The following is an 18,545-nucleotide window of genomic DNA, read 5'->3' on the forward strand; positions in this document are numbered from 1 at the left end:
CTTTTGTGGTATTTTTTTTAAAAAATTCTAGTGAACTTCTCGTTTTTAAAAATTACTTTTTTTTTTCTTTTGGAAGGAGGCACGAAGGCGGAGGGGAAGAGAAAAGGGAGAGAAGATAGAGTTTAAAAGGGGGACTAAAAAACAGCCAGTGTCTGCACTGTGCCAGGGAAAGTCCTGAGCAGGAGAGGTGTAAGGTGAGGGTAGAACCCACAATTGAAAGGACTTCACCACCATTTGTGAAGGATAATGTCTGTTCCCCCCCCCCCCCCCGCCCAAGCCCCCCCCCCCCCAGCCTGTTTTTCCTCGCCCTGTAATTTAAAAAGAGACACACATACTGTTTGTTCTCCCTGCATCCTTTTAAACTCACAGCCAGCCACACAGCAGCCAGACCCCACCCCCTACCCCCCAGCAAGTGCAGGGATGGGTGGCTGATCTTCATTTGAGGGGGGAACATAGTTTCATTTCCTCTTCTGTGGGCAGCTCACCTGAGAGTGGAGTGCTAATCTCAGAAAGATAAACGTGCTGTTTGGCAACTAGGGTCCTTTTCCTTCCGCACAGTGTGGGCCGGAGGAGAAGTGACTGATTCCGCAGTTCCCGCCGCTCCGCTCCGATGCAGGCGATGCAGGCGGGTGTTTGGCCCAGAGGAGGGTTTGACCTTGTTGACAGGGGGGTCAGATGCAAGAAGTCTCTGGAGGCCTGGGGGTTGGCATTCAGCAACAGAAAATCTCATCCCGCTCCAGGGGAAAAAAACAGCCCTGGGCCACGGAAATCCTGTTACCGTCAGTCTGGGCCAGTCACCTGTCCTGGGCTTTCATTCCCACTCAGTCCTTCCAACCTGCTACCTTTCACCCATCTCTATGTGGGTCTCCATAGCTATTTCCCTTTCTCCAAACACACGGGCATATTTTTGAAAACCAGTGCTTTTTTTCAAATTTCACCGGAACCTGTGGACCCCTGCCAGCAGAGCTGCGGGTCCCTGCCTGAGTGCGAGGCAGCTGCTGGGCCAACCCCAGGCGGCACTGTTTCCCCCTCTGTTTACACGTTTCTAAGGGCAATTGCACTGGGAAGGCTCTGTGAGTCTGGAACTCAGCCTGGGGCTGTTTTGGTTACATTGAAGTTTTTGCTTCAGTTCTGCCAGATTTAAATGGTGACTTCACCAGCACTGAGCTAAAAGGGAGAAGGAGGAGGAGGGCGAGCCCAGGAGAAAGAGCAAGCGAGCGAGGGAGCGAGTGAGTGGAGGGAGAGAGCCAAGCTCCGCGCTAGAGAAGGGCCAGTGCATTACATCATCGCTTGGCCTGGAATCAAGTGGGAAGGATATGACTCACTCAGGCTAGTTAAGCTTTGGCTCAAATTCTACACACACTCATTCCAGAGCTCTCATGTTCTGCACCTCAGGAGGGAATTCAGCCTCAGTGATGTCCATGAGGTTTGTTTTTAATTTAATTTTATTTTTTTCCGTTTTTATACATTTTTGGGGGACCCCGGCTGCCTTCTTGTCTTGAGCCTTCGTCCTCCTCCTCCTCCTCTTGCTTCTCCCCTTTCTGCCTGTCTTTGTTTCTCCTCTTCCTCCTTCTCCTCTTTCCCCAGCCCCTCCGCTCCTCTCCCGGTCCACAGAGGCATTTCTTTTCACTTTGATAAGAGTTTTTGTTCCAGGACCGCGACCAGGAGGAGTTGATCCGGGGCGGGTGGGGAAAACAAGCAGAGCCAGGCAGCGCGACAGGAGCAGAAAGGCCACAAATTTAAAAAGCGAAGCGAGAAAGAGCAAACTCCGGCGAAGTTTCTTTGCTGCGGTGTCGCTCCTAATCGGAGGAGACAGGGAGAGAGTTAAAAAGCAGGAACCAATCGCTTGAATGGTGATGTAATGCAAGAACCACAGGGTAGTTAAGTAATGTGAGAGCAAGGGGGTCAGGGTTGCAAAGCATTTACCTGCTCTCAAGGGGTTTTCAGTTTATTATCAATTGCAGTGACTGTAACTGGCTTCAGACTGGGATCTCTAATTATTCACAGACACCCCTTTTTTATCTTTTATTATTAAAAGTAAAACTATATTATATTTTAAAAATGATATTATGATATTATCACAGCTGTGTATTATTTTCCACCAGGATATTCTCTCTCTCTCTCTCTCTCTCTCTCTCTCTCTCTCTCTCTCATCTTATATGGCTCCAAACGGCTGTCTTTTCTTAAAAGGTCAGAGTGAAGTGACAGTGGGAGTTGGGGGTGGCTTTCTGAGTGTAACTGGTGAATTGCAAATGCCTGGGAAACTATTTGGTGTGTCGTGCTGACTATGAAGAGTTGAGCTATTGCATTTATTATTCAGATTACACTGTAGGTTTTTTAAATAACATACGATGATCCTCAGCAGTAGCTGCAGTCTCTCACCTATCATTTCAGCGAACGTTAACAGCGATTGTGCAATTTGCTTGAGAATTTTAACTTTCTGTCGGTTCATGTGACAACTCAATCCAGGGTTACCTTTAAAACTTTTATGTTCTTGAATTAATTTTAAAATGATCTGCTGCAGTCATGGCAGGGATGATGAACACTTCTTGACTGATTTGTCTGGAAAGAACGAGTTAATACTGTAAGGGATTGATAGGAAATAGAGGGAGAGAGGGGCAAATGATGTTCTTGATGCTTTAAGGCTCTAGTATACCCAGAGAGACTTTTATGTTTTGAAAATTATTATCACATTTCTGTATGTTTCATGAAATATAGTCAGTGCTGGGCTGCACTGTCTGGGCTGAGTGCTTTCTGACCCCATCCAGCATGGTTAGGTAGGAAGCAGCCCCTGAGAGCGAGACCCTGACTGTGGCCACTCCAGAACTTCTGGGGCTCAGTGAGTCTCGATCATCATGCAGCACAATGCAGACTGAGGCATGGGGCATGTACCAAAGGGGGGTTTATGTTTTTTTATTTAACGCGTATTTGGGATATAATTAATTATGACTTTTTATGAATCTTCTCCCCTGACTTATTTTTGGAAGAGATGGAAGGGGGAAGGTTTTCAGAGGTACTTTTTGGAAGAAAGAACATGGTGTGATAGAGGTCAAGGGGCTTGAGTATCAATCTTGATGACCTTGAGCAAGTCACTGAAATCATCTGGGCTCTAGGTTACTTATTTTAATTTTTTAAATTTATCTTTATTATTGAAAGTATTATAGGTGTCCCCCTATTCCCCCACTGACCCCTTCTAGCCTGCCCCCAACCCACCCTCCCTTCACCACAATATTGTCTGTGTCCATGGGTTATGCATATATGCATACAAGTTCTTCAGACTCTATTTTTAAATGGAGCAGACAAGGTAGGCTGTAAGCCCCACCCTCAACCTGTGGGGCCAGTCTGAAATGATCTCTGAAGTCCCTTTTAGCTCCAGAGTTCTGTGTCCCTGATCTATGCAAGTATTGCTAAAAGGTATTCACACAGCTTTCCAGAGAAAAGCGCATTTGAAATCAAAGTGAATTGGTGCCTTAAGGGAAATGAATGGGCAGGGTGAAAAGGAATCGGTCTTTCCCCACTTTGAGGGTTGGTTTTGGGTTTTGCTTTTTGTCATGAAGATTTCTCTTGGGATGAAATTCATAGTTTTCAAATACTACCGGCAAGGCATCCTCAATGAGAGATCATGACCCAGGTGAGTCTGTCCTAAGCGCTCCAGAATATTATCACAGCTGTGTATTATTTTCCTGGGTCCATTTTATTTACCTGCCCTTTAAATTTCCTAAAAGACCCCCACATCCCTCGGATGCAGGACATAGTGCCCAACATGCAGGTGTTTATGTTCATTTGCTCATATGACGCAGAACTGTGATTGTAATGTACTTCTTCCCCCAGAGGTTGCATGACTCCTTGATATGTTTCTGTAAGTTTTACATAAACTCAGATTTGTAGGTAAGATTGAAGGTGACATTTAAAAACCTTCAAAGGATATGAAAGGCAAAATTATATGGGCTTATTAGAAAGATAATTTTTCCAAACAATATCTCCATTCTTCTTCATCCAAGTTCCAGGGTAGTAGCCTTATTGTAAAGTATGTATTTATGGACCCAGCTTAATCGTGCACAGGGAAGAACCACAACCATGCCTCCCTGAGGGGCGGGGGAGGGTTACCCAGAGCCGAAACAAAACAAGGGGTTATTAGTCACTGGGCCAAGACCGTGAGTGTCAAGTGTGTGCTTGGGAGTCTTCATGAGTAAAGAGAGCACAATCTCTTTTTCTAGAGCCTTACAATGTATGTTGACTTGGCTCTGACTTGCTCACCGTAATCAGACCCGGCCTGCTTGTGACTGACGGAGAGGCAGGCAAGGCAGGAGCACGAGCTCATCGTGGTGATCCTAAATCAGACTCCTATTGCCTCACTGCATCCCCATGGTAACCTGGACGGGTGGGAATCTTTAGCTCCACTACTTGGTAATTGTTTTGTTTGGAGTTTCTGTTTCGGTTATTGTTGTTTTTTAATTGAAATAACTGTAGACTTAGATGCAGTTATAAGAAATAATATAGAGAGAGCCTCTGTACCCTTTACCCAGTTTCCCCCGATGGTAACAACTTGCAAAACTACATACAGTACAATATCACAACCAGTATACTGCCACTGGTGCAGCCCACAGCTCTTACTCAGCTTCCCCAGGTTTACTTTACTTATTTGTGTAAGTGTTACTCTTATCCATGTGAAAACTGAGGATCAGACCTGCCCTAGTTCAGATGAGCTCTAACTCCTTAAGTCCAGTTCACACTAGGTCTAGCTCGGCATCAGTGGAGAATCTTGGTGACATTGTCCATGGTTTATATTCCCTGGGGTCATGGCTTAGTGGCAGCTTTGTTTTCCATAGGGATCCCTAAAGCCATACCTCACCTGTTGGCAGGTAAAGAGGGAGGCAAAGCTTTGACGGCATGACAGAAGGGGTACAAATCTATCCCTTCCATATGCCAGGCACTGAGCAGAGGAATGTCAGCTGGCCATGCCTACGCTTAACCATAAGCCAGTGCTGAACTCAGCATTCTTCCTCTTGCCTTCCCGGGCTTTCCCCGGTGGACACATCTGTGGCAAGAAGAAGGGGGTGGCACCAGGAAAACAGACATCTACTGCTTAGAAGAATGTGGAGTCTCCTGAAAAGAGTATCATGGCTTTGAGGGGTCAAAAGGCCTGGGTTGAAATTACTCTTCCACTTACTAGTTGTGCGACTTTGGCCAGCCACTTAGCCTCCCTGTGCCATAGTTTCTACCTTTGCAATATGAGGATAGCCATACCTACCTCGCAGCGATGTGAGGAGTGGGTATACATTTTAAGGCCCCTGGCATACAGTGAGATCACAGGCACGAAGTCTTAGCTGCTCCCATCATGTGGATGACAGCACAGGATCCTCCTGGCGGAAGTATCAGCCACAGGGGACTGATTTCAGATGCTCATAGGGCATCTTGCTCCCAGCGTCACTCAGGCGTCTGCCTTCTCTGGCCTCTCTTCTTGTAGGCCTTCTTTTAATTCAGAAAATCAAGCAAGTCTGTGATTACGTCAGGTACTAGAAACAGAAGTAAACGTACCGTTCTGATGAAAGCGAGGTGAGACCCAGTGCTGATAAGACCTGCCAAATTTCCAGAGGCCTGAGTGGAGGCACAGATGCAAACAATGCAGGCTGGAAAAAAGACCCTCATGTCCCCATTCATGCTCGTCGGTGGCTTTGTGAATGGGAAAAAGAAGTGAAATGGAGATGAGTGAGTTCATTCGTGAGAACCGGATTCCATTCCTGGCTCCACTGAGAGAAGTTTATATTTGTAATAGCAGTCATGTGTACTGCGGATCTTTAGTTGGGTAAGGCTACCTTTTAGGCTTGCTACTTCATCTCACGTATCTCTTCTGGTGGTAAACCTGGTGTTTTAGAGATTGAAGAGAAGGGAATGTCCAAGGTGGCAAGTGGAAAAGTGTTATGATGGTGAAGTTGGTGGAATTAAGTAACAGCGATGGGCCCAAGACTTCCATCAAGTGTTCCATGCTAGGATCGCCCAGTCTAGGCTGTCTCAGGCTGCATGGTAAAACTGTCTCAGAGTTTACCTTGTGTACATTGGCCAGGAAAGCCAGATGAAGAGGCAGAAATTCATGTGGATTTAACACATTGTATGCGGGAAATGTATTTATACGTTTTACGTTGACTGGTAGTAAGTAGAGCGCGGGACACGTATTAATACGTTTTTTTATAGACTAGCGGTAGAATGCGGGTAACGTATAAATACGTAAACTAAAGTTATCGTAATTTTACTGAACGTTGCCATTTGCGCAAAAAATTAGCAAAAATGGCCCGCACCACGCGCCACCTGTTAGCGCTCGATAAAAACTACCCGCAAACAATTTAAGAATGAGCATTGTCCTGTGCCCGGCAGAAAGTAGGGTGGGCAAATCTGGAACTGAATTTAAAAAAATAAAATAAAAGGAGAAGCAGTGGGTAAAACACAGATTTCTCCTTTCTATTCTCCTTTTATTTTAATGGTCCTCTGACCTGAGAACGGGACTCCTTTTGCACTCTAAGATGTATACGCAAGGATGTGAGGGAGCGGTCCTGATACAGGGATGTGGGGAATTGCTGAGAGGAAGAAGGAAAATGGGTGGCTTTGATAACTGTGGGCCAGGCCAAGGAAAAGTCTGTGGTCCAAATTTAAGTGTGTGATTTTTCAGCAGTCTTTGCTAGTCTGTTGAAAATGCATGCCAAAAGGCTTGGCGCTTTTCGAGGTTTGTACGTCATGAGTTTGGGTTGAAACAACGACAGTTCCTGACTCTTTCCAGCCTTGAAAACTGAGATTGACTTGTCTGAGCACTCCAAAGTCCACTGCATAGTACACATACACTCTATAACCAGCCCATACATCTTTCTTCCTGTACCTACCCTGGCAGGAGAGCTTATTTAATGATTGATGAAGCCCCGCTGCACCCAAGAAGAATTAATCAATAGTTCAAATCACTGTGGAGAATGCGACAGTAGTTATACAATAGCCAAGACTCATCGAGCTATCAGCAGTCTTCCTTCCCTCCACATGATACCAAGAATTAAATTCTACCTTATGAGTTTTTTTTCTTTGCTGTCTGGAGTAACTGAAATAGAACTGGATGTGTCCAAAAACGCAAAGCCTGGAAAAAAAACAATAATAAGGCTCCCAGTGAATGCCAAGGTATCTATTAGTGCATAGACTCAATCACTTATCTTAATGGGAGGTGGAAAAGGGAGCCAAGAGGCTGTGTTATATAAGCTGGAATGACTACCACAAGTTACTGTGTTGTAGGAGCCCATGAACTTTTTTTTTCTTTTAAATCAAGGATCTTGAAAGAATTTTAAAGAATTAAAGTCATGTTGAGCTGACACGTGTGCTGACATGGCAGAGAGGCCAGCTGGGCCTCTTGTAGCCTTGTGGGCCTAGTTACCCACTTGGCTCTGCCCCTCTGCCCACAGGGGCCCGCATCAGTGTAAGGGAAGGTCTGCAAAGCAGCTTCCTTTACAAAGATGGAGCCTATTTATTCCAAATCAGTATGGCCCTGTGTGATTGTGCCCTGTGAATCATTTTGGACAGATCTGTGTTCAAACTCTGGCTTTGCCACTTGATAGCTGTGTGATTTCTCACAATCTGTTGACTGTTTCTAGGTCTCAGTTACTTCACCTATGAAATGGGATCCCTGAGATAAGGACTATAATGTACTTAGCATAGTAAATGTTCAGTACATGTTAGTTATTTACTAATGGGACCAGTTGACTTTTGGGGAAAATTTTGAGTATCAGTAATGTAGAGAGAAATACTGTCATTGGGCACTTCCTTCCCAGAAAGGTAAACTGAGTCACAGATGCTGGTGAGACTGTGAGCAGAAGGAGAGGTAAGGGGAGGATCATAATGCTGGTCTATACTATGTGGCCATCTCTTCATTGGCCATAACATGAGGTTTGAGCTCTCACCTTAAAACAGTGTATTTCAGCACCAATAAGCGCTGGGTCTTTTTTATTGCACCCCTTTCAGTTAAGTATAGATTTATTTTTTAGGTGACATAAAACAACTTTTCTTGTTCACCTGCCTCTTCCCAACTTTCTTATTTACCATGACACTTCAGTCAGCTCAGCAACACTCTGCCATAAAGGGTTGATCCCCTTTAATTCCTCTGGAATTAATCATAATAACAGCAATTATAATAAACCCATTTAGTATAAATGTAGATGTAGATTACTTCTTGTAATCTACAACTTGTTGCGTGTTCACCTTTAGTCTGGCTCTCACCAGCATCCACCCTAATGTGGACTACACAGAGGCCTCTCGCCAGCCAAATTGTTGTTCTCAGCCCAGCTCTTGCCCTCACTCAGTGCATCTGCTGCTTTGCTGTTTCCTCCCATCCAGGTCAAAGAGGAAGCTCCAGAGTACAGGTCACAGGGAACGCCATTGGACTTGGCTTCACCCTCACATCCAGAACTTCCTTAGCAGTGGAATAATAATCCCATAATTCTAAATGCATTGATGGGCAGGAATCTTAGAGAGCCTTCAGCCCAACCTGTTTATCTTAGAGATTCAGAAATTGAGGCCACCCAATGATGTGACGAATTCTCTGCCATCATAAAGCTATCTGGTGGCAGGGTCAGGACCTGGCTCTGATACAGTGAGGAGCGCACTTCCTCTCTGCCTGCCTATTGAGCTTGCTGGTGCCAGGAACTCCATCTTCTTGCCCAAGTTTATGCTTCTCTGTCCCTCTTTTGAGTTCTGGCTCCTGGGGTCAGTGGTGTGGGGAGGGTACAGAGAAAGACTTGGATGTGCAGAAGCTCAGAGCAGCGACCAGAAGGCTCTGAGAAACTGGAGTCCTCAAAGGCTGTGCTGTGTGAAGACTCCACCCTCTGGTCTTGAGGGAGGGTTGGGGAGGCCAACCAGACAGCTTGCTTGCTGCCTGCAGCCTAATGCTCCCTGGTGTCTAGTTAGTGGGTGGGGCGTGCTGTCCCTGGGCCATAAATGACATGGGGTAACCTGTCGCCTTTCTCTGCTTCCCACTACCCTCTCTGTCCCTCCCTCTCCGGCACCAGCCTTGATGCTCTGAGTGCACATCTGATGAGGACAGAGCTTGGAAGCCACCCCAGAACCAGCACCCACCCACCTGCAGGATGTGACCTCTGGGCTCTGAAACTCCTGCTTCCTCCCTCTCCCTCCCTCCCCACCTAGGCAACTGGAGACCACAATTCCCAACACAGCCCTACTTCGCACTTTCATCCCAAAGAGACTCAGGCACTTTGTGACCACAGAAAACTTGTCACTTCATTAGAATTCTGAAAAAAAGAGAGCCAGAGGGTAATTCATAGTTGTTTTAATGACTTTGTGTCCCTTCTCACAGAGACAGCTTTCAGCTGGGAAAGGACAGCAGCCCACTGATATCAGTGTGTCGGTGGCATTTCTCACAATGCTTTATCGCGACATTTTCACAGCCAGTTAACCCAATTCATCCTCCCACAGTCATTACCCAGCTACTCGAATTCCCCTAGTCTCCAAAGCTTCGTTGTGCAGAGATGAACTATTGTGTCTCCTGACCTCCAAAGGATGTTTCTACCTAATTAATGATGGTTAAGTGCTTGGAAAATGCACTTTGGAAATATGCTGGTGCTAACATGTCTGGGGTTTCCACTGAGCGGTTGCACTCTATGCCAGTTGGAGATCATTCCTGCTGTTTGTAAATCATATTAAGATAAATGTGGCTCTTCTCTCAACTAGGTATCTGTCACCCCCCTTTCCTTCCCCAGCATATATTCGCTCTTTGTCCATCCATTTCTCCCCATCTGTGTGTTAAGCCACTGTTGGTAAATAGGCCCCTGATTTATAAATATTTCCTCTCCAATGTGAGAAGGGTCACGTTGAGTCTTTCCACCCATGTGGTCTTTAACAAGGCAAATTGAAAATTGCTATTGGCTGAACTACCAGTAAAAGAAACATGGTTTTCTGTATGGCACAGTGGTTTAGAAACTTTTTTCATATGAAAAACAGTAAGCAATGTATTTTATATCACAACCCAATTGACTCAGATGGGTATGTTTACAAGTATGTGTATAATTTAATGAAACAATGCTTAATCTTTACTGTATATAACGTTCTTGGGTATCTTACAGTCTATGCATTTTCCTAAAATATTAGTCATTCAGACTAAATGGATTTCACTAATTTCTCGCTGTTACACCCACTAATGAATGGTAGCCAGGTTTGAAAACCTCTGGCATAGTAGAAAGGTCGCTGGAATGCTGGACACGGGTCAGGAGACCTCGGTACCGGTGCCAGCTCTCCTCCAATGCTAAGATTCCTTCCCCAGACCTCAGTGTTCTCATATAAAATTAAGGTATTTGTTTTCCAACTGAATTTACCCTCAGAGTACTTTCTTTTAAATCCTTTTGTATGGTAATGGGAAAAATAATAAATTTTACAAAAACTCCTCTATGTATGGAAAACAGAGAGCCCTGATTGGCCCATAGGTCCTTCACTAATTCATGCCCCCTCCCACCCAGGAGACCTTGAAACACAATGCAAAAATTACTAAACTAGAGATTTCACAAGTCCCTTCTAGTTCTGGCATGCAAGGATTATTTTATTTCCTAGGTAATAGATTAATCTAATGAAAGACTTCAGGTTTTACTTCTACTGATTCTGAGCTAGGATTCACAATTGGGAATCTCCAGAGTCAATGGGAATTTTTGCTCTAAGACCATAATTCTCAGCTTCATGGTTGGTTCTTAGGCTTCATGGGATAGGTGCCTTCAGGGAAGGAGTTTAAAAGACCTTGGGCAGAGGCAGAGCAGGCAGACATGTGAGGACACTTACTTGTGTCATTGTGTCTACTATTTTCCTGCCTCCTAAATTCAGCAGGTTCTTGATTTTTAACACAGCTCAAATCATTTGGCTTACAGCTGGTAAAATACAATTTTCTGGTTCTCAGAAAGAAACGCTTTTTAGACGTATAAAAAGAGAAGCTCATAAGATTTCTTGAACATCAAATAGCTCTTACAAAACATCATTTTGATGAGTTAAGTGTAAATGAATCAGAAACATACGGATTAAATTTCCCTTGAAAGACACATGGGTTGAAGAATTAAGGGGGGAGGGGAGAGTGCTTGGCAAGATGGATTTCAAGTTTTTGCCAAGCCTCAAAATGTTTGAAAAATGGTTTGAGACATTTTTACTGAACACGAAATGCCACGGAGTTCACCCATCCCAGACATAATAGCAGATCTTTTTGACAACAACTTTATGACAAGAAAAAAGGTCTTGTGGGGCTTAGCCATTTTCTCAATTCTCCTTCCATAACCACCACCCCCCCCCCAAAAAAAAGAAAAAAAACAACCCAAAAACCTTTATAAGGCTAAGAGAACTGTATGATTGACAAACTAATTTCAAGTCTGGCAATTACCAGAAAATAACCCCACAGCCTAAAAACACTTGGATTCCCCCACCCCCATACTACCCAAAGTCAATTATACTATTTTCTAAGTGGAATAATTCACTCTAGGGATATGCAGTCTTTGCTATATTTTATTCATTGGTGTCTAGAGCAATGCACAGTTATTCTAGTCATTTGTATATTGCACTGCCAGCTTCTTTGGAGATGAGAAAAAAAGTTCACTAAAAGCAAACATATTGGAGGGAACTATCCATTGGTTTATTACGGCAGCCACAGTGTGGAAATGCTATATATTACAGAGGCAGGTCATGGGCTGAGGTTTTCAAGTGGCTGGGAATAGTCTTGGATACGTGAACTCTGTTATAGCTTCTCGTTTCATAAGCTATATTAGAACTTCTCCACACTTCAGAACTCTTGCTGGCACGAGGCAACTCAGGAGCAACATGTTAAGGACACATGAACTGATTTATCTTTTTTTTTTAAATTTATTGATTTTTTACAGAGGGGAAGGGAGAGGGATAGAGAGTTAGAAACATCGATGAGAGAGAAACATCGATCAGCTGCCTCCTGCACACTCCCTACTGGGATGTGCCCGCAACCAAGGTACATGCCCTTGACCGGAATCGAACCTGGGACCCGTGAGTCCACAGGCCGACATTCTATCCACTGAGCCAAATCGGTTAGAGCTGAACTGATTTATCTTATGAGAGTTGGGCATCTTATGTACTAAATGCCCACCAATTATTTTTACTGCCTATTCCTGACAAAAGCTGGCTGACATTTTTTACAGCCTCATTTTTTCATATGCAAAAGCACAGAAGGAGTGGGTTCTGAGCTAACTGCACATAGCAAGTGAGGGAAAGAGCCTGGATGAGAAGAAGGGCTGAGCTGGGCCATTTACTCTGTGAAGCTACCTGGTCTCATGTTCCTGTTTCATTTTCATATTTAAACCAGGATGACCAAGTTTCCCTTCCTTCCTCCCTCCCTCCCTCCCTTCCTTATTTCTTTCCTTCCTTTCTTTCTTTCCCTTTGAAAGAAACAGTACATTCAGTGACTTCCAATATCAATTTAGAAACTAGGGACAACAATATATTTTGCAAAAGGTTTCAAGTCAATGTAGACCGAAAAAGAAAGCTATCTTTAAATCAATGTGTTTTCACTCTATGCGGGAAGTAATGGGGAAATGTACTTATTGTCTTGTTAGTGCAGCATCTCACATAATACTTTAAGATAGGACTTTCCAGGAACTATAATGAATTTCTTGAAAAAGGAGTACCCAAAAGGGAGAGTAAAGTCACCAGAAACACAGAAAGCTACTTTCAGTACCTCTGATGAAAATACTACATAACAGTGAGTGCTAAAACATACCCCTCATCTCATGCCTATGTATATTTATTGAGCTCAAAGTAAAAAATAAATGAAAACTACAAATACAGTACTGGAGAGAAAACTCAGTAACACAACTTTCTGTCTTGAAAAAGACTTCAGAATCAGAAGAAGTAGGGGCAAATTCTGGCTCCATTTTTAACCTTTCCAATGCAGCTTAATATAGGATAATAGGGCCAGAAAGAGCTCCTTTGATTCTGAAAAATACTGAGTCCCTGCCCAGAGCTCCCAATGCCTCCCTCCCACTTACCCTAAATCTCTCTCTCCCTTTCATTCCAACACACCGTAATTCAAAAAGGACCCAATTTCTGCAGTCGAGTCTGTCAGATGGTTTTCTTAACTCAGCCACCTACAGGAAACACTGGAAAATGAGTCTTAAAAGTCTAAATGGATGTAGTTCCCAATTTGGCATCTCTAAGGGGGTTGGCATGAATGGATGCACATCAGATCGCATCTATTTCTAGATAGGGAATGTTATCATTAAAGAGATTGTTTTCATCTTATGTTAAACTGTGGGCAACAGTAACTCGACTCTCTTCTCAGCCTGTGTTGAAGTACTTTCACCACCTTGCCTTGCACAGAAGGTTAACTGGGCTTGGAGCCCCTACCACCAGTATCCCCTGTCCCTCACTCACACACACATACATGAGCACATGTGCACACGTGCAATGCAGAGCTATCTTCTCATCTTTCCTGGAGCAATTCTGTGTCTCCTCTTCTAGGACCCCTCCCCTGAAACCCCCAGGGGATTAGATATCTTTTTTTCGGGGGGTGGAGGGGTTCAGGTCTTGCCTGTTTTTCTGAATAGATCATGAGTTTTTTGAAGACAGGGATGATCTTTTATTCATTCCAGGCTCCCACTACAGTTCCTGAAAGATAGCAGGAGCTGAGTAAATGTTTTAAAAAGAACTTAAAAAAAATAATTTCAGTTGTGTTTCTATTGGGTCGAATTTTGATCAAAGCCACAGAAAGTATATGGGACCTACATTACCTTTCTAAGGGCCCTCTGGGTCCCAAGTCTTCTTGGGAAATGAGAGGAATAAAATGCAGTGGAATTTTTGCTTAGAACAGCTCCCCACTTGATTTCAACTTTCTCCCCTACCCTATGTTTATCTTGATGGTCTTATTTATATCTATTTCCTTTTGATAAAAATAGAAGCTAAAAAAAAATGAATTGACCACACAAGGGATGGTACTTTTGACTCGTGCCTGAGTTCACAGATACAGTCAACACACTGCCCTGCGTGTGGATAGCCAGCTAGATGCTTCTTTTCTGAGTCATCTGACCTCTGAGTTTTCACTTTTTTAAGAGTATAATTAAGATAGGTTCCCAGGGATTAAAAAAAAAATTACTGTGAGTAAAGCAGACAGTCTATATGTTGAAACCCATATAAGGAGATCTGTGGGCACCCGCCCAAATTGAGAGAAGCATTAAGAGCTATTCCAAACCTACTGAAATGTCAACACACTTTTGAAAAGGGTCCATTAGGGATGCAAATGTATGGTTCCCTGATTATGATAAGCATGGAAAAGAAAACAGTGAAACCCATTAGGAGGTTTTGAGAACGTGGTTTTGAAGAGTGGGGAAGGCAACTCTGGTTTCTGCTCAGGGCTGGGCTTCATTTCTCTCCCTAGCCCTGCTCTGTGTTCAGAACCAGCGATTCTTATGCTTTACATGGCTCTAAAATTCCTCCATTTTGGGGTAAAGCCAATTAACTCATCTGTAAATGGGCCAACTTTGAAATGCCATCCATGTCAATAAAATTCATTTTAATAAGATTCATTCTCTGGGTTACGAACGGTAACTTGTTTGTGTGGGAAGATCTGGCATTAGGAGCTCACTTCAGGCTTTTGATGTGTCTTGGTTTGTTCTTGCCGAGGTTTTTTCTATAAAAGACTAATTGTATCTTGAAATCTGTAATTTTTACTATATAGTCTTCTACAGATCAACTCACACGAAGGGTATATTTCTATTTAATAATCATTTAGGGCTTTTCTGCGAAAATAAATGATGCATCCAGTCAGCTTTAATTGTGGTTGTCTTGTGTTATTCACACATGATGTCAAAAGATATTCATAGTAATGGATAAATTGGGGCATAATTTTTGTGTAATCACTCTCTATGAAAAAAAAAATTAATTGATTTTTCCATTTTCCCTGATCTGGAAGGAACTGTATCAATTTCCAGGACGTCATAAAACAAAATATTTAAAGTATGTTTCAAATAATAAAAAAAGAGAAATACTTAACTTAATAAAGATGTGGAATTCATTTATGAAGAAAAACACTGGCTGTGGACCAATACTCCAAAGAGTTTGCCAGAAGTCTGCAGTAGACAGTTATTCTTGTATGTCCACTCTGCCCCATCACTCCTGAGCCCATTCCATATTAAGAAAATGAATTCTCTCAGCCACACTGGACTTGGAAATCATTGATTTTGTTTACTTTGTTTTTGAGTAAAAATCCAGATCTTTTTTCAATGTTCTGCCTTATAAGGAAAGCAGTCCAAGGCACTTGTAACTATTGCTCTTCAGGCCCAGTTTTAACTAAATAGTTTGTTTGGCATATATAGTTGATGCTTGGGAATCTTACATAAAAGTTCTGATTTTTAACCCCCTGGAGACCTTCAACCATTGAAATTACTGGCAACAATGGAAATCACTTAACTAGCATAAGAACAGTTGAATGCTTCAGCAATAACCTAAAACCAAAATTGTAAGTCCTGGAATGAACATTTCCATTTGGCATTTTTGCTCTTGTACCCATCAAGAAAAATATCCTCAGATTTCAGAAAGGGAGATCTGTTACTAATAGCATGTAGGCAGATACGCTGGTACTCATATTGGATCAACCCTCTTAACTTCTAGAAATGCTTCCAGCTTTGTCATGGTATTCAACCCTCTCCTCCATCCAAAGGGAGTAGACTACCCCAGAAAGTAAGCAAAGATTTTTCCAATGGTCAAAAGAAATCCCAATAACCTTACATCTTGCAGTCAAAAGATACATAGACCCTCTCATCAGGGTGGCCTGAGTCTAATGGCAGAAACTGACACTAAATAAATAGTCATACCTATAAACATATCATAGAAATAGCATGAAGGAAAAGTACGTGGAGCTATAGGACCTTCTAACTTAGAGACAACTCTAATTTGGGCGTCAGAGAAAACTTTAAAAAAGTGATATTCAACCAAGACTTAACGATGAATAAGAGTTGATCAACAAAAGTAGATCTAGCTAAACATTTCAGGCAAAGACAATGGCACATATTAAGTATCTGGGTTATGAAAGAGCTTGGCACATTCTAGGAAATGATGGATCTAGGATGGATGAAACATATTCAGCCAGGTGGGAAAGTGTGGTACTACAGACATCAAAGAGCCAGAACGTTTAAGGGATGATCTTAGTAAATACTAAATACTAAGAAAAGCCATGGAAGAATGTCCAGCAGTGAAATACCAGGATTAGATTGTTGGTTCAGGAAGATCATTCTGGCTGCAATGCAGAGGTTGGATTGGAGCAGAGCAAAACTGGAGATAGAAACTGTTGGAAAAACCAAATGAGAGAAGATAGTGTTTTAGTGTTTTGGATCAGGATCTTGGCAATGGGGATAGAGCCAAGTGGATGGATTCCAGGCCTACTTTGAGGTGGAGTGGATATAACTTGGTGAATGATTGGCAGTAGAGAATGAAGGATATCAAAGTTAATGCCTGAATTCCACTAATTCACTCCTATCAAAAAAATGAGATTTATTATAAGGAATTGGCTCCCACCAATTATGAAGGCTGAGAAATCCCATGATCTGCTGTTTGCCAGCTGGAGACCTAGGAAAGCTGGTGGTGCAAATTTCAGTCCGTGTCCAAAGACCTGAGAGCCAGGGGAACTGTGATGTAAGACCCAGGGCAGGGACAGAAGAAGACTGATATCTCAGTTCAGTCAGTCTGGCAGAGAGAGAGAGAATTCAACCTTTCTCCCCGTTTCTGTTCTATTCCAGACCTCAGCACCTGGAGGAGGGCAGTCTGCTTCACTTAGTTCACCAAATTAGATGCTGCTCTCTTCTAGAAACACCTTCACAGGCACACCTAGAAATAATGTCTAACTAGTTCCCTGGGCATCCTGTGGCCCAGCAAGTTGACACATGAAAGACCATCCCAGTCACCACAGACAGAACCATCCATTGAGCTCAACACAGGCACTTAGGGAATGTTATCTTAGCTCTAAAGCAGGTAGGGTCGGCTGGCATTTACTACTCAGTAGTGAAAATGTTTTCCTGGCAGCTTACTGATTTGGGGGAGTTCTGTCATTTTCAGGACCCCAGGTAGATGACACACACTGAAAATGCAGAACTGCTTATTTGGGGACCTGAGCTACCTCTCCTAAGAGATTTTAATTCTGTTTAATGACGAATGACTAACTCTGGAGCACAAAAGAGTGAAACCTTTATTTCATGCTAATTAAAAGGATCATTGTTCATATTTGAGAAGCAAATGCCTTCTCCCCTACCTCTCAGGACTCCTGGTACTTTTCTAAATGTTACCTGTACTCGGAGACCTTTGCAGCCTGCTTTATTTAAGAAAAAGGGAATGTCCAGGCAAGGCCAGAGATGAATTTCCCATTTGTCCCCAGCTTTGGGGAAATTCACAACTGACAGCTGCTTCCCCCAAATAAATAGTTCTCAGCCTCTCCATAAGTCAGCTCTAACCATATAATTTTGGGGTTGGAAAAGTCCTTGAAATGTGTTGGCTTGGCCTTTTTTCTTCATGAAGAAACAGAAGCTGTGAGGACTTGAGGACACAGCCCAGGATCACCAGGCAAACCAGTGGCTGAGGCAGTGACACTCCTGTGGAGGTGCTCAGATTCAAGGCCATGTGATGAAGGCCCCAGGTGCTTCTCTGTAAGGCTTTATGATCTTCAGATCAGCACATCCAGGGAAAGTACACTCTGGCCTTCTCCTCTGGTAAGCAATCAAGTTTCAGGGGCTCGAGGAGAAGCCAAGTTGTCATCACAGACCAGCGGAGGGTTTCTTAGGGACGAGTCAGCTCCTGGGAGCACAGGGTAATGTGTGAATGTCCTTTAAATGTACTGTCAGGCACTTGCCATTCCTAGTCTACTAGGGACTTATTGTCGATAGCTAAATTGACATTTACTGTGACCATAACCATACCATAGATTAAAATCAGACCCCAAGTCCCTCTGGGGAAGATGTTCATAAGCTGAAGGAAGACATCTGAAATACCAAGTTACATTTTAAACTTGAAACCCCAAATACCACATTTGTTTGGGAGTAGGAACAGGACCGTCAGGGGAATAATATGGGAAACTGAGCAAGTCACTCTCTTTGGCAAAATGCAAGGCCACCAGGGAAGGGAAAGTGCCTGAGAAGAGATGTTTTATGTATGAACCCCGGTGTGGCTTTTAACTAATCACTTAAGCCTAAACAGAATTTCCTTCAGAATGAACTTAAAGGGAAACTAAGCCCTTTCAAACTTCATGCCTTCAAAGAACATATGTGGATGCCCCAAATTGTACTTATAAATACACTGAGAAGGACACTGGAAAAATTATCGTAATAAGATAGGTCCATCAAAATGGCAAAACTAGGTTCCAAAGTTTGACTCAGCTGATACAGACAAAAGTGTGTTTGGGACCAAAAGCCTTTATATCACTTCTGTCTTTTAGCATGTGGATGTCGGTGGGTGTTTGTGCATAGTGGGTGTGTTTCTGCACATAGCATGGCCACCACCTCAACCTCAGAACCTAATGAAAGAACCGACTCAGT

General features: G+C 43.2%; 1 protein-coding gene across 1 annotated transcript in view; it reads left to right on the forward strand.

Annotated features, from left to right (window-relative positions):
• Positions 1–1,379: 1,379 nt before the first annotated feature.
• LOC139016446 (cyclic AMP-responsive element-binding protein 5) overlaps positions 1,380–18,545 on the forward strand; it is a 132,000-nt gene continuing 114,834 nt past the window's right edge. The window contains exon 1 of the mRNA XM_070424491.1: positions 1,380–1,426. Coding sequence (XP_070280592.1) covers positions 1,380–1,426 — 47 coding nt within the window. The remainder of the gene's footprint in view (positions 1,427–18,545) is intronic.

This window comes from Myotis yumanensis, unplaced genomic scaffold (assembly GCF_028538775.1).
Source record: "Myotis yumanensis isolate MYYU_CA2020_CCGP unplaced genomic scaffold, mMyoYum1.0.hap1 SCAF_9, whole genome shotgun sequence".
Classification (NCBI taxonomy): Eukaryota; Metazoa; Chordata; class Mammalia; order Chiroptera; family Vespertilionidae; genus Myotis; species Myotis yumanensis.